We start from the raw sequence: 22295 nt of genomic DNA, 5'->3' as shown, positions 1-22295 counted from the left end.
AGAACAAAATATACACACACACACACACACAGGAGCAAGGTTCCAAAGTGGTCTTCATATGAACCTAGAGGGATAAGGTTGTGATGAAGTATATAAATATATATATATATATCGTTTTTTTATACAGTATTCCACAATGTAGAGTTTTTCTATTTTTCACATTGCCAAGGCCTTTTTTGCACATGCCCAGTAGGACGTTTGCCTCTGGTGTGTTAGTTCTTCTTCTACTATTTCTTCTTCTCTTGTTCTGCACAGACAAACACGTTCCTTCCCAAGCCTTTGTTTGTAAACACAGCATCACAATGCAACAGTAGCAGTGACGGCCTTCGGTATCTCATTACCTTATTAATCCTTTGTGTCACCTACTTCGAGGGGCCATCTTAGATAGCGTGACAGCTTTTGATGGGTGCTTTCTAGGTCATGTATGTATCAGAGCCTGGTGGCATGTTGTTCATTTAGAAGACGCTTTTATCCATAGCGATGTACAAGGATAGATTTGAACCTGAGCTCTCTGGATCAGTCAAATGCACTAACCACTGAGCTGTAGCTATCCCAGTATGGAAAAACAGTAGTTGGTGACCCTGTTGGACTTCACTGTAGCATCACTGAAACATGCTTGAAGACGTGTTCAAAACTGGCTTGATTCCACCCAGCCTGACCTATCCAGAACTGTGCAGGTCATCTGGTCCATCGTAGAACATGAACGACTGACTGTATGATTGCTTTGCAATAAACACACAGCTACCCAAACTCTGTCTCTCTCTCAAACACGCCCTTAACATCCCCTTGACTTCCTGCTTACATTTACATTTAGTCATTTATCAGACGCTCTTATCCAGAGCGATAGTGCTTCACATGGCCAACACAGCCGCCCCATGGTGGTCCTAGCACAGCGCCTCGGCAAGGGGCAAGGTTTACAATTCAATGTCAAATTTCAATGTTGAGTGGAGATTATGATCTCTGGTGGCTCAGTGGTTAAGGATGTGGGCTACTGTGTGAGGGGGACTTGTGTTCAAATCTGGCTGAAGGAGCTTCTTGCATCTCAATTTTTGCTCTTCGACTTATAAATAAAACTCAACTTATAAATAAAAGTGATAAACGGTAACTCTTTAAGACTCTTGGTTGAGCCTTTCCTGGTGGAACAGGTGGGTACCTGGAGAGACAGTTGGGAGACGGGATCTGGACAGTCGGGGAGCGCGCTGCGGTTACAGGGATCTGGGCCCACGGATGTGTTTGGCACTATGCTCTGTGCTGGATTTGAACCCAGGTCGTTGTGGTTGAGGTCCTTGTTCTCAACCCTCTACACCACGGGGACTTCAAAGCTTTTATTCACCCGTGACTCGGAAGGCGGAGGGCAGGGTTCAGAGACTAAAGTATTACTGCTGCTACGTATCTGTATGTTTTACATTACATTTCTGTAATTACATGTAAAAGATAAAAAAATAAATATTTTGGGCATTTTCATGCTTTATTGGAGAGTCAGTTTCAAGGTAGACAGGAAGGCAGAGAGAGGGGGTGGGGACAGGCAGTAGAGTGCCAAGGCTGGATTTGAACCTAGGCCTCTGTGGAATGGCTGAACGTGTCAAGCAAGCCCTGTGTAAGCTCCTTTACCAAGCTTGTGTTTCACTCATTAGTACCGAAACCCCCTGTCTCGCTGCTAACGTCAATAACACTTACCAAGAAAACGACTGTCTAGCAAAATGGATGCTTTTTAAAATTATTATTATTATGAAACATGTACACCTGAGATATCCTGAATGTGTTTTACAGCTGAGTTGAAGTTCTGTTTCAGTGTCCTGTTATGTATCCAAAGCTTGAACCAAAATCCGTGGTCAATCATGTAGGTAACAAGCCTATGCAACACCTAATTTGTCATCACATAAGTTAGAGAGTTGAAGGGGAGGGGGGGGGGGGGGGGGTTAACATACATGTGGTCTTCTAATAAACGTGCCACGGCAATCGAGCTATAGTCCTTGTCGTTTTTATTAAAAAACATCGAAAAAGTTCAGCTGTTTGATATAAAAATTATGGTACTAGGCCTACGTAAAACATTTTTCATAACTGAGGAGTCGTTAAATATTATATTCATAATCGTGCGTGTGTGTGGGGAGCAATTTGCCGTTTGCGAAAGTATAATTAAACCTACGCCTCATGTAGGCCTACACAACCAATTTAATCTCCAACATGAAATAGCTTTTCTTCAAACAGGATCACAAGTCTCATTCACGTATTCTAGATTGTGACTTCCTGACTAATGCTGCCCTCTTGTGGCGCAAATCTCCATTGCAGACACTGGTTTTGAAACATTTCAACCGCTAATTTTGCTTTCATTCAAAGCGACATGCAAAATAGTGCATTTAGTAAGTAAAGCAGATAATCAAGGACCAGAATATTTCTCACAGTATTTTACTAGTTGGTCTAAGGAATGGTATATCTTAACCAGACTGCCACAATAATATTGGGCCAAAAAAATAAATATTTTTTTTATTATCAGCGACATCAATCGATGTGACGGGAATAACATGATAACGTCTTACACAAATTTGAACCTTTTTATTTTGTCAACATTTAAACATGACCGAAATGAACGTCGATGTAAACTTGGCAGTGGAGGGGGGGCTAGCAAGGAAGGGAGGAGAGTAGTGGGGGAGGAGATATGAGGGGATGGAAAAGAAAACGGAGGGGGAAAAAAACTTAAATACAAAATGAAACAAATGAAACATGGAGATCAAACGATCTGTACACATACTATATCACATTAAGGCTTAATCCAAAAACCTGTGGGGGTCGAACCCACTGGATATCTGCATCAAGTACAAAGCTGGTGCCCATGTCTCCTACTGCGGAAATAAACACAAATCAAAACAATCAAATCATAGGTTATTGTTAAGAGGGGTACATTAGGACACGTCTGTTTTAATTGTATTTATAGTATTAAATCAAGAACAAAAAAAAGGATTAAAGCATAAAAAGAAATCATTTGCAAAAACGTACTTAATGCAAAGGCTTTGTGATGCTGATTCTCAGTTTCCTCCCAAGATGAAGAAAAAGAGAAGAAAAAAAAAAACTATATAATGAGTCTACATGGATTGTGTGATTGAATCTGCGTATGAGCAAGGGCATTCCGCTCAACCGAGGGCTACAAATTCAAAGTAGTGACATTTTAAATCTTTCTCACAAGAAGATCAAGGAGGACGGGGAACAAAGCGACCGGTCGCTGAGAGAGAGAGAGTTAATAAACAACAACATTCTGAGTGTTCAGAAAACGTTTGAGCGACTGCAGTAGAAGCAGCGTGGTCCTACAAAGTGATGTGTCGACTTCGGTCTTTGATGTCACTTCCTCTGCAGGCTCCACACCCACACAATCATATTAGCGTTCGGAAAGAAATCTAAGAAAGAAAATTCAAACCTTAAGTCTTCCAAACACACACACACACACACACACACAGGAATTCCCCCAAGAGAGCGGGGTACTAAAAGCAAATGTCGTGGCAGTTACTCTTCCAGTCCCCTAGGAGGCAGACTGTACACAGTGTTACCTCACAAGGAGAAGGAAAACCTGGAGTAATGTCAATTATCTTCTAAAAAAAAGAACACATTTAATTACACTTCTCATGACTATTTCCTATTACTGTCAAATCCTAATTATTGTGATCGGGGGGGAGGGGGGTATTCTCATCAGTTTCATGCATGTGCAAAAGTCCACGAGCCCTTCCATCAATGACACACGTGAGGAAACCAACAGTGTGGAGAGGGCTCGTCTAGGATGGAGTGTTTCCCTCCCTACACGGGTCTTGGAGGTGAAACCTTAGACAAAAAATGAATCTGGTCTTAGTCAGCCATTCACATGACGACACGCGCATGTACAGAAAGAAGTTTTTTAGCAGATGCTGGATGACCCAAACAACATGGTGCTGAAGAGACCAGAAGTGAAGCACTGGACCAGAGAGCGCCCCCTATAGGAGGGGAGGTCTATTTCATAATAACTACTTTTTACATAGAATTGCTTTAATTTTATTTCAACCCTAGCAGCAGAACATACAATCTAAGCAATTTCTGATGGGGGAATTCTAAAAACAAACAAAACAAAAACAAAAGAAAATAAATTCACATTCTTTTGACAAAATCTCAAGTTCCTTCCTAGTGAGTATTATTGCATTCACTGTTCTATCTGTTTTACAAAAAACATCACAACAAAGTAAAGAGAAAAGATCATCTGCATGTTTAAAAATCACCACAATAAACCAATATATTATAACCCTTTTAGACATTTCTTTACATCACATATTTACACATTAGGCCTTTTTTTTTTTCGAAAGATTTTTTTCTTGGAAATGACAAATTAGAGCTAAGCAAAAAAAAAAAAAAATAATAATAATACAAATAATAAAAAATAATAAAGAGGCAAAAACAAACAAACAAACACCGTTAAGAGATATTCTGTGCCCAGATATTGAAGTTCCTCCATTCCGTATACGCACTTCTGTACACGTGTCAGGAACGCTCTCGTACTCCAGCGCTCCCCACCTCACCCAGGAAACTAAACTGCCAGGAGGCAGGATGGAGGGCTCTTTGGTGCAGTTTATCCCAACCTCCACTCACCTCTCTTCAAGTTACCCTCCCTCCCCTCCCCCCCCCCCCCTCCACCCTGCCCGCCCCCCCTCCACCCTGCCCGCCCCCCTCCACCCTGCCCGCCCCCCTCCACCCTGCCCGCCCCCCTCCACCCTGCCCGCCCCCCTCCACCCTGCCCGCTCCCCTCGTTGACAACAGAGCTAAATGTACCACAAAAATTAATTCAGTAATCGATGCTGACCTCAATCGAGCAGGTCTGTGTCTTGCCACACATTCAAGTACAAAAAATAGAAATGGGGAAAAAAAGAAGAGAAAGTGAGAGAAAAAAGAACAAGACAAATGTCCTCTGGATAAAACGCACTAAGACTTCTGGAGCTAAACCAGATGAATCATCCGCCTCCCAGCACACGGAGGCGCTCTGAGGACTTGCGCTCGAGGATAAGCGCTAACTAACGTTCCAGACCATGGGCGTCGTGTTCTTCTTCATTGGTAGAGTTTTCTTTGCCAGTTGCATTTTTTGATTCTGTGTGTGTGTGAAGTTTCGTCGAGTCCAGATTCGTTATTTCTTGGTCAGTTTCTTTCCTTTCTTTACGGCCAGCTTGTTCTTGATATGTCCCCGCTTCCTCTTAGAAGTCTGCCAGCAGAAAAAAAGGAAAAAAAAAGCGACTTACTAATCAAACCTCGTTTAAAAAGCGCTCCTATATCTATATCAGAATAAAAATGTGGGCACACTATTAACTGTAGGAAATGAAGTCAGTTGGCTCACATTTTATGAACATTTCCATTTGACGGCTAAAAAATTTAAGAGGAAATAACCATACTTAAACACCATCACTAGCATCATAATGATAGCCACCATCATCATCATCACAGTTATAAATATCATCATAACCATCATCATCACCATAACCACCATCATCATCACCATAACCACCGTCATCATCACCATAACTACCGTCGCCATCACAACGGCCCCAGGGCACCCCCCCCCCTCCCCCGGTACCTTTTTGGAGATGTACTTCTGCTTGGGGGAGACGCAGCGCAGCTTGCGGTCCAGCGGCTCTCTGTTGTCCAGCTTCTTCACCTTGTAGATGCGCACCAGCCAGTGCTCCGAGGTGAACGCTTCCTCCAGATGCTGGAACTTGATGTCCTTGTTACCGATCTCTGCGTTACGCGTCCTGTCGAACCCAGGAGGTGTCCGGAAGTCCAGCTAAGGAAGGAGAGAGAGGGGTTGGTGAGTGTTCGTGATGGGAGAGAGAGAGGCGTTTGTGACGTAAGGAGAGAGAGAGAGGTGTTGGTCTGGGAGAGAGAGAGGGTTGGTCTGGGAGAGAAAGAGAGAAATGGAGAGAGAGAGGGTTGGTCTGGGAGAGAAAGAGAGAAATGGAGAGAGAGAGGGTTGGTCTGGGAGAGAAAGAGAGAAATGGAGAGAGAGAGGGTTGGGTGGAGGCGGGAAGCTCTTTAAGAAAACAGGGGATTGGAGTGAACGAAAGAGAGCGAGAGAGCGAGAAGGAGAGAGAGCGAGAGCGAGCGAGAACGCCTTTCAGAAATGAGTTTTTCCTGACAAGGCGGCCCTGTAAGCCCTCCAAGCTATGAATGAGGAGGAGAGAGAGAAGGCTGTGTGTGTACCAGCCCACTAGGCCCCAGTAGAACACCATGAGGTGTACTGTTCTTTGATTCCACCTGGAAGCACTGCAGTTTAATTATCTCTCTGGTAAACCCCTTTTAAACATCCCTCAATCCCTTTATCTCTCTTTCATCCTGTCCTTCCAGTTTCTCCCACTGAGGATGTGGAACGTGACAAGGACACAACTCGTCCTCTCTCTCTTTATCTACCTCTCTCTCTACCTCTCTCTATATCTACCTCTCTCTCTACATCTACCTCTCTTTATCTACCTCTCTCTATCTCTCTCTTTATCTACCTCTGTCTTTATCTACCTTTCTCTATCTCTCTCTTTATCTACCTCTCTCTCTACCTCTATCTACCTCTCTCTCTACCTCTTTATCTACCTATCTCTCTACCTCTTTATCTACCTACCTCTCTACCTCTCTACTTCTATCTACCTCTATCTACCTCTTTATCTACCTACCTCTCTCTCTACCGCTCTCTCTACCGCTCTCCTCTCTACCTCTATCTACCTCTCTCTTTATCTACCTCTCTCTTCATCTACCTCTCTTTATCTACCTCTCTTTATCTACCTCTCTTTATCTACCTCTCTTTATCTACTGCTCTATCTACCTCTCTTTATCTACCTCTCTCTTTATCTACCTCTCTTTATCTACCTCTCTTTATCTACCTCTCTTTATCTACCTCTCTTTATCTACCTCTCTTTATCTACCTCTCTCTTTATCTACCTCTCTCTTTATCTACCTCTCTCTTTATCTACCTCTTTCTTTATCTACCTCTTTCTTTATCTACCTCTCTCTTTATCTACCTCTCTCTTTATCTACCTCTCTTTATCTACCTCTCTCTTTATCTACCTCTCCTTTTATCTACCTCTCCTTTTATCTACCTCTCCTTTTATCTACCCCTCTCTCTCTCTCTCTCCGGTTCAGTCAGCTTTGGTGTGCTGTGGCTGGCCGTTTGAGGAGCCGACACAAACATCGCTTCACTTTGATCGTGCTCCCTTGTGAGCGGTTTGGCAGGGCAGCAGAGGCAGCAGAGGCAGCAGAGGCCGTGTGGATACAAGAACCTGGCTGCCAGCTCCTCTCCTCAGCTCCTCTCTCCCCCCCCCCCCCCCCCCCCCCAAATCTCAGATCCCCCCTCTCCTCTCCTCCCTTCATCTCCTCCCTCCCCCTCTCGCTTCCCACGCCAGGCAGAGAGCCTCTCTGGAGAGCTCCTATCTAGCTTGTCCTTCAGCTTGGCACATCCACCTTCCAGCCAGTTAGCACTGCTGACTCGCAGCTAGCTCCACACGCGCTAGGTCACGGTTGTTGACAACAGCTTCAAAATGCTAGGTTGTACTTGTAAATCTAGGCACTAAACACCCAAAACAACGCTAGGTCATGGTTGTTTACTGTGTGATAGCTAGCTTTGCTCAAGCTAGCTTGTAATTGTTTACTAAACAAAAGCTTGCGCCACAACGCCAGGCTGTAATTGTTTACTATACAGAAGCTAGCATCGCATTGCTAGGTTGTAATTGTTTACCACAAGCTCTCCCCTGCTCTCCTGCCCCCCCTCCGCTCACCTGCATCTCTCCGAAGCGGTAGTAGGACATCTTGTACATGAGGCAGTTGAGCAGGGTGGGTGAGCCAGCCTTGTCCACTCTGAACTCCCCCTGAGGGGTGAAGTAGTCACTCTCCTGAAGGACACAGAGAGGAGAAGAGGTGAGTCAGGTTTGGAACTGGGCCTGTTGAATTTCAATGAGGCATCTGATTTGTGGATTTTTAACATTTGTATTAACCCCCCTCCCCCCAAAAAACTACAAAATCTTTGATGTATAGATTCACTTTTACACACACCCTGATGTCCTTTGGATGCTCTCCCTCTGCTATCCGGACCATCCACAAGAACTTGTTGATGTCATCGCCCGAGTAGCCAATCACACCGCCGAAGATGATGAGGACGTAGTCCACATCCAGGCTCCGCATAATCTCGTACGCTGCACTCTCATTGGACGACATGGCTTTACCCACCTGGGAGAGGAGAGAGGGGAGGGGGGAGGGGAGAGGAGGAGAGAGGAGAGAGGGGAGGGGAGGAGAGAGGGGAGGGGAGAGGAGGAGAGAGGAGAGAGGGGAGGAGAGAGACAGTATGAAGAGAAACAAGAAAGAAAAAAGGTGAAGGAACTTTTACAAAGTCACCGATAGATGAGGTGGAGGAGGATTAGATTAACACTGAATCAGACTCGAGGAAAACACAATAAGTCTCTCTTTTCAGAAGCTTGGGACAAAAAAAGTCTATTAGGGATGTGGAATCCCCCTGGTATCACGGCAGCATGAGAGCACAGTTAGAGGCTGGGAGAGAAGCTCCAGTGTTTGAAGGAACATGCTTTCCTGGGAATGTTGATCCTCTAAGAACTCAACCCCCAAGAATCCCGTGCAGATATTATGTTCTGAGGAGATATTTATGTATGTATAAAAAGCTGAAACTGGTGTCTGTGTGCACAAGAGTCTGTGTGTGTGTGTGTTGTGTGTGTGTCTGTGTGTGTCTGAGTGTGTGTGTGTGTGTGTCTCACCAGCGCTATGTGGCTGTTGTTCCAGGTGTTGTTGTCTACCAGCGTGGTGCGGTTAGCCATGCCTGCTATCTGGTAGCCGTAGTCCCACCAGGACATGACGCGAGCATGCTCCTCAGTGTTCTGACGCAGCCAATAGTAGGCCTCCCTGAAGTCATCCAGAATGTTCCTGGTCCTGGGGAGGGGGGAGAGGGAGGAAGAGGTATGGTGGGAGAGAGAGAGAGAGAGAGGGAGAGAGAGATAGAGAGAGAGAGGGAGAGAGAGAGAGAGAGAGGGGAGAGAGAGATAGAGAGAGAGATAGAGAGAGGGAGAGAGAGATAGAGAGAGAGAGGGAGAGAGAGAGGAAGAGGTATGGTTAGGGAGGGAGGTAGAAAGAAGGGATGGTGGGAGAGAGATAGAGAGAGGGAGAGAGAGATAGAGAGAGAGAGGGAGAGAGAGAGATAGAGAGAGGGAGTAAGAGAGTTGGAGGGTAGAAGAGGGATGTGTGTGTGTGTGTATGTGTTCACAAGTGTGCGTATGTTTTGGGAAGGACATTTGGGCTGTAGCCACAGTGATGTTTGTGCATGCGTGTGTGTGTTTTGTGTGTGTTCTTGACCGACAGGTCTGATGCAAGTCTCTGCAACAGCCGTACAGAAGTTGCAGTACAGCTGCAGTCACGGGTCACTCCACAATAGTTCAAAATATCACCCTTCAAAACAGAAACAGCTAAAGTGCTGAGGCAGATCTGAAAGCTGGAGGACTAGGAGCAGTCAGAACACCACCTCACCCAGGAAAAACCACCACAGCTTCAGAATATATGGATCCCCCATTGTTTTAGAGTGTGTGTGTGTGTGTGTGTGTGTGTGAGTGTGTGTAAGTGTGTGTGTACCCGTCGTGGTTGTAGGAGGCCAGCACCACACTGGGGCTGGAGTAAGCGTTGCTGGTGACCCAGGTGCAGTGCACAGCGAACATCATGAGCAGCATGAGCATGAGCATGGTGACGATGCTCTTGATGTTGGGGCCCAGCCCCTCCTCCGCCTTCTCCTGCTCCGACACGTGCTTCCGCACCTTGCCAGCCTGCGGGCGGAGACACACACACACCATGGTTACAGCACACACACACACACACACCATGGTTACAGCACACACACACACCATGGTTACAGCACACACACACACCATGGTTACAGCACACACACACCATGGTTACAGCACACACACACACCATGGTTACAGCACACACACACACCATGGTTACAGCTCACACACACCATGGTTACAGCACACACACACACCATGGTTACAGCACACACACACACCATGGTTACAGCACACACACACACACACACACACCATGGTTACAGCACACACACACACACACACCATGGTTACAGCTCACACACACCATGGTTACAGCACACACACACACCATGGTTACAGCACACACACACACCATGGTTACAGCACACACACACACACACACCATGGTTACAGCTCACACACACCATGGTTACAGCACACACACACACCATGGTTACAGCACACACACACACCATGGTTACAGCACACACACACACACACACACCATGGTTACAGCACACACACACACACCATGGTTACAGCTCACACACACCATGGTTACAGCACACACACACACCATGGTTACAGCACACACACACACCATGGTTACAGCACACACACACACACACCATGGTTACAGCACACACACACACACCATGGTTACAGCACACACACACACACACACAAACACACACACACACACCATGGTTACAGCACACACACACACCATGGTTACAGCACACACACACACACACACACCATGGTTACAGCTCACACACACCATGGTTACAGCACACACACACACCATGGTTACAGCACACACACACACACACCATGGTTACAGCACACACACACACACACCATGGTTACAGCACACACACACACACACACACACACCATGGTTACAGCACACACACACACCATGGTTACAGCACACACACACACACACCATGGTTACAGCACACACACACCATGGTTACAGCACAAACACACCATGGTTACAACACGCAAGCAAGGAACAACACACACACACTGGATGCCGCGACCCCGTGACCCCTGACCTTGTCGTAGAGGTTTCCGGGCCTGCGGTCGTCCTCGTCGCTGCTGTCGTCGGCGGGGGGGCTCTCCCTCTTCAGGTCGTCTCCCAGGTAGTGCTCGAACACACTGGAGAAGGCCACGGCTGACAGCATGCACACCACCGGGGTCAGAGTCAGCATCAGACGTACCATCACCCCAGCAAAGTACACAGCGCTGATGGCATACAGCGCCACTGGGGGGCAGCAGAGACGGAGAGAGAGAGGGGGAGAGAGGGAGGGAAGGAAGGAGGGGACAGAGAAGGAGGGAGGGAGAGAGTCAGGGAGAGAGAGGGGGGGATGGAAGGAGGAGACAGAGCGAGGGAAAGAGTGGGAGGGAAGGAGGGAGGGAGGAAGAGTCAGGGAGAGAGAGAGGGAAAGAGAGGGAAGGAAGTAGAGCGAGAGGGGGAAAGAGAGGGAGGGAAGGAGAGAGAGATAGAGAGAAGAAGAGAGAGGGACAAAACCAGAGAAGAGAGATGGTTAGAGGGAGGCGGTGCGAGGTAGCGCTCCTCTGTCCCCCGGGGCTGCCGGGCTCTGTGGCTCCGCCCCCAAACACCAGCAGACCAGGAACAGGTGTGAGCTCTTTGAGCGATAAATAACATTAATTGGCCCGTTAAGTGTCAGACAGCGCTGGGGGCCGAGGGTAGGGGGGCGGGGTCAGTCTCTCCGACTTCCATCAGCAGAAGCAGAACTCCACGAGACCTGGTGACTGAGAACTACAGGGACATCCCCCCCGACGCAAGTAGGGTGAAGTGCCTTGCCCAAGGACACAACATTTGTGGGCGGGAATCGAACTGGCAACCTTCTGATTAATAGCCCGATTCCCTAACCACTGACCAGTACCTCTGTCTACAACCTAGTGACTTTGAGAAATACTAACTCTGTTTGAGACCAAGTAACTCTCTAAGAGCTAGTAACTAACTGAGACCAAGTAACTGTCTACAACTTAACACCAGCAGATCTACTTCCTGTCTATAAACCCTACTAACCATTACGAGAAAAACTCAAGTCTCCACGAGACACTGTCCCCACTAGCCTCCCCCCCGTCTCTCCCCCTCCCGCTCCTTACCGAAGACCCTCTCGTCATTGATGTTCTTGATGCAGAACCAGAGGCCTGCAGGGAAGGTGCACACCAGGATGTGGAGGTCAAAGAAGAAGGAGACCCAGGTGGTGGGCTGGTGCTCTGACACCGACGCTATGATGGGGATGTGGATCTTAGCATAGCTGAGGGGAGGAGAGAGGGGGGGAGGAGGGAGGAGAGAGGAGAGAGGGGGGGAGGGAGGAGGGAGGAGAGAGGGGGGGAGGAGGGAGGAGAGAGGAGAGAGGAGGGGAGGAGGGAGGGAGGAGGAGGGAGGAGAGAGGGGGGGAGGAGGGAGGAGAGAGGAGAGAGGAGGGGAGGAGGGAGGAGAGAGGGAGGAGAGAGGAGGAGAGAGGGGGGGAGGGAGGAGAGAGGAGGGAGGAGAGAGGGGGGGAGGAGGGAGGAGGGAGGAGAGAGGAGGGAGGAGAGAGGAGAGAGGAGAGAGGGGGGGAGGAGGGAGGAGAGAGGAGGGAGGAGGGAGGAGGGGAGGAGGGAGGAGAGAGGAGGGAGGAGAGAGGAGGGGAGGAGAGAGGAGGGAGGAGGGAGGAGAGAGGAGGGAGGAGAGAGGAGGGGAGGAGAGAGGAGCGAGGAGGGAGGAGGGAGGAGAGAGGAGAGAGGAGGGGAGGAGAGAGGGGGGGAGGAGGGAGGAGAGAGGGGGGGAGGAGGGAGGAGAGAGGAGGGAGGAGAGAGGGGGGGAGGAGGGAGGAGAGAGGAGGGAGAGAGGGGGGGAGGAGGGAGGAGAGAGGAGAGAGGAGGGAGGAGAGAGGGGGGGAGGAGGGAGGAGAGAGGAGGGAGGAGGGAGGGAGGAGAGAGGAGGGGAGAGAAGGGGGGGATGAGAAGAGTAAGAAACGTGACATAGGAGTGAAAAAGAAAATAAAACTGCTGCAGTCAGCACACAGACACACACACACACACAGACTACCCACATTCAGCGCACACACACACACACAGACTACCCACATTCAGCACACACACAGTACACACACAGTACCAACATGCAGCACACACACAGCATTGATCTCTCTTTTAATGCAGAAATCAGACACATTGCCTGCTCTCTGGGCGTGCATGTGTGTGTGTGTGTGTGATTGTAGGGCTGTGTGTGTGTGTGAAAGGCACCAGAGCTTACCCTGTGTCCCAGAGGGAATAGAAGCGTCCACTCCACGGAGCGATATAACCTGGAGGAACAACCACAATCAATACACACCTGCCTGGACAGACCTGGAGACACTGAGAGGCTGGGGGGGGATGTCTGTGTGTGTATATACTGGTCTGTGTAAGTGAGATAGATGATGGTGAGCTAGACCTGTCTCTGTATGATGTATGTGTGTGTGAGACCTGTGTGTGTGTGTGTGAGACCTGTGTAGGTGAGGTAGATGACAGTGAGGAAGACCAGGCCAGCAGCCAGAGACACGCCCAGCAGGAAGAGAGTCTGGAACTCCTGCCTGGTCAGACGATCCTTCAGGTACTGCAGGAAGGCATAGGCCTGGAGCAGCGCAAACACACCTGGGAGAACACACACACACGAGGAGACACACACACACACACGAGGAGACACACACACACACACGAGGAGACACACACACACAGAGACAGTGTGAGACAGAGAGATTCTCCCCCCTTCTACCTCTCCCTCACCAGCCTCTACTCCCCCACTCCCCCACTCCTCCCTCCCTCTCTCCCTCAAGGTCGTATCTCTAACAGCCTCACGACTTCTCGCTCCAACACGCCCTTCGCTCCCCAGCAGATCTAAACTCCACCCTTCCTGCCCTCCCCCATCTCCTTCCTGTCCCCCGTCAGAGCGCCAGCTGTTCCCGACATCCGCGTCTCGCCGACGGACACGGATCGAGGTGCGTTAGTTTTGCTCCCGGTGGCGGCGCCCCCCGTAGGCCACGGAGCACCAGAGAGCCCCTGCTCCTCTCCAGCCCTGCTGCCGTAACAAGCGAACCCAGAGGCCGTGCTACCTGCTACTTGGATCTAACTAACGCAACGCTGGGAGCAGATGGCCGTCGTCACGGGAGACGACACTTAGTTTGCATTTTAAACTGAAACGCACACACACACACACACACTCTACCAGTCCTCCAGTCAACAACACAGTAACTAGCACAGCCCTGCAAGAAGCCGCTGGTTCAATCAAGGCGCAGGCACGCAATGTCAGCCGTGGCCTGTGAGCCAATCGAGATGCAGAGGGGGCGGGGCTTACCTGCTGCTGCCATGTGCTCGCTGGTCCTGATTGGCTGGAAGCCGACGAAGGGGATCTGCATAGACAGGACCAGGCCTACGATGTAGAAGGTGCTGTAGGCTGGGGACAGAGGTCAGAGGTCAGAGAGGAGGCGGAGAAGGAGAGAGAGGGAGGGAATGAGGCAGAGTAGGAAAGCTGCAAGGAGCAAAAATGATATAAAGTGTCAGTGAGCATAAGAATGAGAGGGAGACGGTGCTTGAGAGAGAATGAGAGAAGTTTACAGAGAAGGTAAATCCCAGATGCCCTTTGCTGTACAACCTCCTCCATCCGTCCGCCCTACATCCCTCCGCCTTCTCGTCTGTGGAGGAAAATAAGACTCTCTCTAAGGTACTTAATGCCTATTGATTTCTCCAGATCCAGATCTTATCTCCAGTCGTTAATAGAAGAACCAGGATCTGGAGAGGGTCTCGTCCCAGGCTGTGCTGCAGAGGAACGTGCGTGCGAGCGAGCGAGTGAGAGAGCGAGAGCGAGAGCGAGCGAGAGTGTGTGTGTGGAGGGGTCAAAACGACATAATGAAGTTCTGAGATGCAGTGATGACCAGCCTGCTGTCCTCTAATGTCTGACTGCCTAAGGGGGAGAAAGAGACGGAGAAAGAGACAGAACAGGAGAGAGAGACAGAGAGAGAACAGGTGACACAGAGAGAGAGAGAGAGAGAGAGAGAGAGAGAGAGAGAGAGAGAGAGAGAGCGAGCGAGAGAGAGAGCGAGCGAGAGTGTGTGTGTGGAGGGGTCAAAACGACATAATGAAGTTCTGAGATGCAGTGATGACCAGCCTGCTGTCCTCTAATGTCTGACTGCCTAAGGGGGAGAAAGAGACGGAGAAAGAGACAGAACAGGAGAGAGAGACAGAGAGAGAACAGGTGACACAGAGAGAGAGAGAGAGAGAGAGAGAGAGAGAGAGAGAGAGAGAGAGAGAGAGAGAGAGAGAGAGAGAGAGAGAGAGAGAGAGAGAGCGAGAGGGGGAACAGTAGACAAAGAGAGAGAGAGAACAGGAGAGAAAAATAGATAAAGAGAGAGGGAACAGGAGAGCGATAAAGAGAGAGGGAACAGGAGAGAAAAAGAGATGGAGGGTGACAGAGGTGTTCTGTTAAGCTGATTAGCTAGCTGGCAGTGTTTTTTTTGGACACAGTTTTGCAGTTGTGGTGGTCTGCATGGAGTGGGTCTAGATCCAACCGCTCCAACTGCAGAACCCCAAAACACTGGCTGCACAGCAGGGCTAGCTAGCCGCTAACTTCCTGTCCCTAGCTAGCCGCTAACTTCCTGTCCCTAGCTAGCCGCTAACTTCCTGTCCCTAGCTAGCCGCTAACTTCCTGTCCCTAGCTAGCCGCTAACTTCCTGTCCCTAGCTAGCCGCTAACTTCCTGTCCCTAGCTAGCCGCTAACTTCCTGTCCCTAGCTAGCCGCTAACTTCCTGTCCCTATCTAGCCGCTAACTTCCTGTCCCTAGATAGCCGCTAACTTCCTGTCCCTAGCTAGCCGCTAACTTCCTGTCCCTAGCTATCCGTTAACTTCCTGTCCCTAGCTAGCCGTTAACTTCCCATCATCTATTAAAAGTCACTTGGAGGGCAAGGAGCTGCACATGAACGTGTATATGCCACCTAACAACCGAGGTGGGAGTAGAGGGCCCTCCGTAATGGATAGCTTCCTTCCTTCCTTCCTTTGTGGAAGTCAGGGTGGCTGCTGTAGAGGCTGGGGGGGAGGCAGAATGGTTCAAGGACCACGTAGAAGGATTCGTTTAAAACAGGAAGTCGTTCATCACGTCCAGGGCAGGCATGGTGGCGCTGCTTACTGTGACTGTGATGTATCAGCAAGCCTCAACGACACTTCACCAGGAGCCAAGCCATCTACTTTCTGGACAACCTGCGGCCAAGCTAGGCTACTAGAGGCTAGGCTGGGCCAAGCGCGCGTGCATGTGTGTGTGTGTGCGCTCTCACCTATGTAAACTCTCTTGCTGTAGCGCTGCATCAACATCAGAACAAACACGTGGAGCGGGATCAGGTTGATGATGAACACATAGCCTCCCCACGCTGACACCTGGAACACACCCACACACACACACACACACACACACAAAGACAAGCACATAACACACATGCACAGGCACGCACAAACACACACAAATTAGTCCAGTACATCAAACCTGCTGACCTGCATCAGAAACACAGGGGCTAAAACCAATCCCATTTTCCGCCTCGTGATGGAAACAGTAAAGGTGTCAGTAGCTTATAGAGCGCTGTGTGGATGTGAGTCTTTCTGAGACCTGGAGTCTATAAAACATCAGTCACAGCAAAATCAACAGCAAAGCCACTACGTCCATCCTTCCATACACTTACACACCCCCTACCCCCCCCCCACCCCACCCCCCCACACACCCCAGCTTAGCACCGCAAAAGAGCATCTGTCATTCTGCTCTTAAAATAGTTGATGGTTTCCGTCGACATGATAGAAATACTTTCAAATCTGGGAGATGCAGTTCATTAACACAGGAAGGAGAACTAGTTCCTTTGCGGAGTGGCGGGAGGTAATTATCTCTTCATAGCTGCTTGGATGAGAGCATCAGATGCCTGCTAATTAGACACCTCAACCAGAACATAAATGGATCCAAACGACAGCTCTCCCATTCGCTGCTGTGTCTTACACTGTTTACACAGTCAGGAGCAGGTACTCCGCAAGAAGGAAGGAGGGAGAGAGGGAGGAGAGAGCGGAGAGAGGAAGGGAGGGGTGGAGGGGAGAGAGAGAGGAGGTGTGTGTATACAGTCTGAGTCCCAGCAACAGGTTGACCTCACTCCTACTAATGACCCCACATTATGTTTTCGAGTGTGTATAAGCGTGTGTGTGTATAATGTGTGTATAAGCGTGTGTGTGTATAAGCGTGTGTGTGTATAATGTGTGTATAAGCATGTGTGGAAGAAGGGAAACGAAAGAAGGATTAGCCAGATATTTTCAACTCCCTCGCCATTCTAAAAGCTGCACGAGTCGTAATGCAATTTACTGAAGGCACCAAGCCATATACTGCCTCTATCACACACACACACACCTTGGAGAGAGTTCCGTCCACACTTCTGCTAATGCCAATCTAATCTTACCAGCTCTAATGTAAACTATTACCTCTGTGGTAAATGATCATCTGTACTGTAAACTATGATATCTACTGTAAACTGAGAATAGGAGGAGGGGGAGGAGAGGAGACAATAGGAAAATAAAAGAAAAGGAAAGAAGGAGAGGAGGGGGGGGGGGTTTGGGGAGGGAGTCTGGTTGTAGACACCGACGGCAGCCCTGTCTCTCAGTGATTGGTTCCCAGACGGTGTTCAACAAGAGAAGGATGATGGTGGTGAAGGTGGGAGGGTCTTAAGGAGGTGTGATTTTATCTCTCGGCTTCTAATAATAACCAGCGCAGAGCGCCTTCCAAACAATCACCTGAAGAGCTGGGCTCTGCAGAGAACACATCATCCATTCTTTATGAGGGAGTTACTTCTCAAGAGCCCCCTAGATGCTGGGGGAGGCGGAGGGGGGCGGAGGGAGGCGGAGGGGGGAGTTTTTACAGCAACCTTCCATCAGGACCTCCCTCCCTCCCCCTCCCCACCTACGCCCCACCTTCACCTTTTCTCCCTGGCTCCCTCTCCTACCCTGATTCTGCCAACAGTCACCCAGGGACTCTCTCCTGCTCACTCTCATGTCGAGCCTACTAGACCTGCTGCCAGCCACCAGGTGGCTGGGTCCAAGAAGCAGGGCACACACAGCCCACTAGAGGGCAGGAGAGAGACGGGGTGAGAGAAGCAGGGCACACACAGCCCACTAGAGGGCAGGAGAGAGAGACGGGGTGAGAGAAGCAGGGCACACACAGCCCACTAGAGGGCAGGAGAGAGAGACGGGGTGAGAGAAACAGCGGGGGTGAGAGAAAGACAGGGAGAGACAGACACAGGGAAAGATGGGGGGTGAGAGAGAGACAGGCGGGGTGAGAGAAACAGCGGGGGAGGGGGTGAGAGAGAGACAGGCGGGGTGAGAGAAACAGCAGGGGAGGGGGTGAGAGAGGTGATTGAGATATTCTGCTAGCTAACTGCAAGTAACAGCAGGGACTCTTAAATATGAGTGGGCTGGAAGGAGGGAGGGAGAGAAGCGAAGGGAGAAGAACAGAGAGATGTGAGAAATGGACGAGGATGGAGGGAGAGAGAGGGATGAGAAACTGAGGAGAATAGAGAGACAGAGAGAGGGGGGTGGGGAGAAAAGATGTCTTGCCACAGAGGAGATGTAGATAGAGATGATACAGAGAGATGATGGGCTTATTAATCACATGTTTCCCTGGGTAGAGAATCCCTCCCTCTGCTAGATCAAATGTAGCCATTAATGTCTCTGTCTCTATCCCCCCCCCTCCCCCCCCTCCCCCCTCCCCCCCCCTCCTCTCAGACGCTGTGCCCGGCATGATCGATGGAGCTGGAGATTTCAAATTTCTTTCATTTGACATCCCGTCTCATGGAAGTCGAGATTTAACTCTGAATGAGCTGAGAGATCTTCAGGAATGCCTCTCCCTCTCTCCCTCCTCTCACTCACTCCCCCCCTTACTGCACATGCATGCTCTACACACACACACAATCACAAGAGTGCTCCCAGACGCAGTCAGCTACATTCATCATTTCTTTCATCTCTCTATCAACTTCCTGACTGTTTGGAGGGTGGGGAGGGAGTTACAATATAAGATTTAACACACCATTTAGCCCAAGCCCCCCCTCCTCTCACAGCCCCTCCCCCCTCCCTCTCCCAGCCCCTCCCCCCCTCCCTCTCACAGCCCCTCCCCCCTCCCTCTCACAGCCCCTCCCTCCTCCCTCTCACATCCACTCCCTCTCACAAGCCCCTCCCCCCTCCCTCTCACAGCCACTCCCTCTGACAGCCCCTCCCCCCTCCCTCTCACAGCCCTCCCTCTCACATCCCCTCCCCCCTCCCTCTCACATCCCCTCCCTCTCACATCCCCTCCCCCCTCCCTCTCACAGCCCCTCCCTCTCACAGCCCCTCCCCCCTCCCTCTCTCCATACTCCTCCACTTGCATGGTAGATCACAATGGTATCTGCCGGCCATCTAATGTAATCATCCAGATGCTGCTCCTGGAGGAGGAGGAAACTAAGGCTGTGTTGTGTGTGTCTGTTAGTCTGTGTGTGTCTGTTAGTCTGTGTGTGTCTGTTAGTCTGTGTGTGTCTGTTAGTCTGTGTGTGTCTGTTAGTCTGTGTGTCTGTTAGTCTGTGTGTGTCTGTTAGTCTGTGTGTCTCTGTTAGTCTGTGTGTGTCTGTTAGTCTGTGTGGTCTGTTAGTCTGTGTGTCTCTGTTAGTCTGTGTGTGTCTGTTAGTCTGTGTGTGTCTGTTAGTCTGTGTGTGTTGTTAGTCTGTGTGTATCTGTTAGGTCTGTGTGTGTCTGTTAGTCTGTGTGTGTCTGTTAGTCTGTGTGTCTCTGTTAGTCTGTGTGTGTCTGTTAGTCTGTGTGTGTCTGTTAGTCTGTGTGTGTCTGTTAGTCTGTGTGTCTCTGTTAGTCTGTGTGTCTCTGTTAGTCTGTGTGTGTCTGTTAGTCTGTGTGTGTCTGTTAGTCTGTGTGTGTCTGTTAGTCTGTGTGTCTCTGTTAGTCTGTGTGTGTGTGTTAGTCTGTGTGCGTTTGTGGAGTGTGTGTGAAGCTGTGCGTATGTGGGTCTACCAGGTTGTGGGATTGTGTGTGTGTGTGTCTGGCAGGTTTGTATATATATATGTGTGTGTGTGTGTGTGTATCGGAGTGTGACTCACCATGTAGAAGTAGGAGAGGCAGCAACCGATGGCCCAAAACACTGAACCAGTCTTCACAGACTTCACCTGATAGAGAGAGAGAGAGAGAGAGAGAGAGAGAGAGAGAGAGAGAGAGAGAGAGAGAGAGAGAGAGAGAGAGAGAGAGAGAGAGAGAGAGAGAGAGAAGAGAGAGAGAGAGAGAGAGAGAGAGAAGAGAGAGAGGAGAGAGAGAGAGAGAGAGAGAGAGTGAGAGAGAGAAAGGAGAGAGAGAAAGGGAGAGAGAGAGAAAGGAGAGAGAGAGAAAGGGAGAGAAGAGGGAGAGAAGAGGGAGAGAGAGGGAGGAAATAGGAGAACAAAGAAAAAGAGTGTTAAACTCAAACGGGATCAAAAACACATCAAAGTTAAGACCAGCCCTGCCTGGCTCTGAGCTGAAGCTCTCCTAGCACCAGAGGAGGAGGAGGAGGGGTGAGGAAGAAGAGGAGGAAGAAAGAACAGCGTTAAGGCTGTCGCTGGGGACTCTTGCCCTGAGCTAAGCTAAACAGTTTGTTCCATAAAATTGTCCTGTTCGTGCACTTTAATTACACCCTCTAACCAGCCAGGGACAGACAGCTGTCGTGCGTGTGTTTGAACAGACGAGTTAGCTGGCCCGCCCCGAGCAAGGCCCTGACTTTACTTCGGAAATGGAGTGTGATTGACAGGTGATTCTACCTGTCAGGATGCCACTGTGGACGAGGGCTGCAGTACGAATGACAACAACAAGAGTCAGGTGGGCTGAGCGGTTAGGGAATTGGGCTAGTAATCTGAAGGTTGCTGGTTCGATTCCCCGGCTGTGCATAATGACGTTGTGTCCTTGGGCAAGGCACTTCACCCTACTTGCCTCGGGGAGAATGTCCCTGTACTTACTGTAAGTCACTCTGGATAAGAGCATCAGCTAAATGACTAAATGTAACAACACCTTATCAAACACAGTTTGAGAGACAAAACTAACTCTCCTGACCCACTCTCCCTCTTTACATGAAGGATGGATTGATCGATTACTGGTGCAATGTAGCGGGTACTCGCACACAACACTATGTCAGCTCCACAGCGCAACCTTCTGTCTAGCGTCTATCGATTGCTTCCCCACTGCACAAACACCTCTCAACAATACGCCTCAACACCCACACTTTCATTCTGCTCTCCAACATCCTGTCAGCCTCTCATCGCAGGATCTCCCTCTTCCTTCACATATATAAAAAACATGCTCCTGTTCTCTGGTGCTGTACGCCACGGAGGCTGGAGATGCAGGCCCCTGCAGGAAAAACCCTAGTGCTAACTTACGCTACAGCCATAGACGATTAGCCAGCGCTAATGCAGCGCTATGTGCTGCTACTTTTCTGGCCAATGGACAATTAGCCTGCGCTAACGCACCGCTAGCTATTGCCTAATGATCTAGCCATAGATGATATGTATATGTCGCAAAAACTGTTCGCTAGCTAGCTTAGCTAACGCGACATTGCTCAAATCCCTAGATAGATACTTTTACTGTGCGAGTTTGATAAACCTTACCTTCGTAATTGCCGATTTAGCTCGAAACGTACAATTTGAACCCTTTTTCCTCTTGCTTGAAGGGGCAGCAAGATAGAATCATTACATCATTAAGGATGTACATCATTAATAGTTATTTTGGGAAGAAAACCCGAACTCCTCGTAAAAACCGGCATTTTGTGTGCGTCTGCTAGCTACCGGAAAGTTGTTAGCCTGACTTGCACAATAAGCGGAAGTGATGCGTGGTATAGGAACTGAAGATGCGTGTATAGGGAACTGAGTTAACGCGACAACATTTTATTTTAAACGTTTAATAATTTTAATAATCATTACCAACAGTATATGTACATATTTTGATATATATATATATTTTTTTATTTAGGTTTCGTTGGTTTGGCGGCCACCTGCATTACCCTTGCGGACCACAGTTGGGAACCGCTGTCCTATATCAAAGACACATTAGCAAGCGCTAACGCTTAGCATTCAACAGCCTGATTCAGACTGTGTTTGTGATGTTTAAGAACATGTCCCACCTTGCAGCCCTTCACGGAAACATGCACACACACACACACAAACAAACACACACACACACACAGAAAAGTTGGTCAGGATAAGTTAGGGCTATTAAACGCCAGCCTGGAAGAAACTGCGGAATTAGAGGTGCGACAGTAAGCAGGGTGCACGGTGTGTGTGTCTCTCTGTGTGTGGTGTGTCGAGTGCCAGTGTTAAGGCCATCTCTCCGGGTTGTGAGGGGATTTAATTATAGATTATGGGGGAGGGGGATGAGGGTGACCCTGCATGGGGAGATGTGGAGACTAGGACTGAATGGGTAGGAGCA

General features: G+C 49.4%; 2 protein-coding genes across 2 annotated transcripts in view; one reads left to right on the top strand and one right to left on the bottom strand.

The window, feature by feature from the left end:
* cdcp1b (CUB domain containing protein 1b) overlaps positions 1–4549 on the top strand; it is an 80747-nt gene extending 76198 nt beyond the window's left edge. The window contains exon 14 of the mRNA XM_062486709.1: positions 4537–4549. The gene's annotated coding sequence lies outside the window, so the exon portion shown is untranslated. The remainder of the gene's footprint in view (positions 1–4536) is intronic.
* A 185-nt stretch (positions 4550–4734) lies between these two features.
* Positions 4735–22295, bottom strand: part of stt3b (STT3 oligosaccharyltransferase complex catalytic subunit B) — a 23037-nt gene continuing 5476 nt past the window's right edge. The window contains exons 2-14 of the mRNA XM_062446093.1: positions 19952–20052; positions 16127–16226; positions 14158–14256; positions 13311–13457; positions 13081–13129; positions 11943–12097; positions 10862–11070; positions 9610–9797; positions 8745–8916; positions 8032–8205; positions 7758–7871; positions 5576–5782; positions 4735–5206 (exon numbers count right to left, since the gene is read on the bottom strand). Coding sequence (XP_062302077.1) covers positions 5132–5206; positions 5576–5782; positions 7758–7871; positions 8032–8205; positions 8745–8916; positions 9610–9797; positions 10862–11070; positions 11943–12097; positions 13081–13129; positions 13311–13457; positions 14158–14256; positions 16127–16226; positions 19952–20052 — 1790 coding nt within the window. The 3' untranslated portion in view covers positions 4735–5131. The remainder of the gene's footprint in view (positions 5207–5575; positions 5783–7757; positions 7872–8031; positions 8206–8744; positions 8917–9609; positions 9798–10861; positions 11071–11942; positions 12098–13080; positions 13130–13310; positions 13458–14157; positions 14257–16126; positions 16227–19951; positions 20053–22295) is intronic.

This window comes from Osmerus eperlanus, chromosome 20 (genome assembly GCF_963692335.1).
Source record: "Osmerus eperlanus chromosome 20, fOsmEpe2.1, whole genome shotgun sequence".
NCBI classification, from domain to species: domain Eukaryota; kingdom Metazoa; phylum Chordata; class Actinopteri; order Osmeriformes; family Osmeridae; genus Osmerus; species Osmerus eperlanus.
The sequence above is the reverse complement of the archived record's forward strand: the minus strand, read 5'-3'. Positions and strand labels throughout refer to the sequence as shown.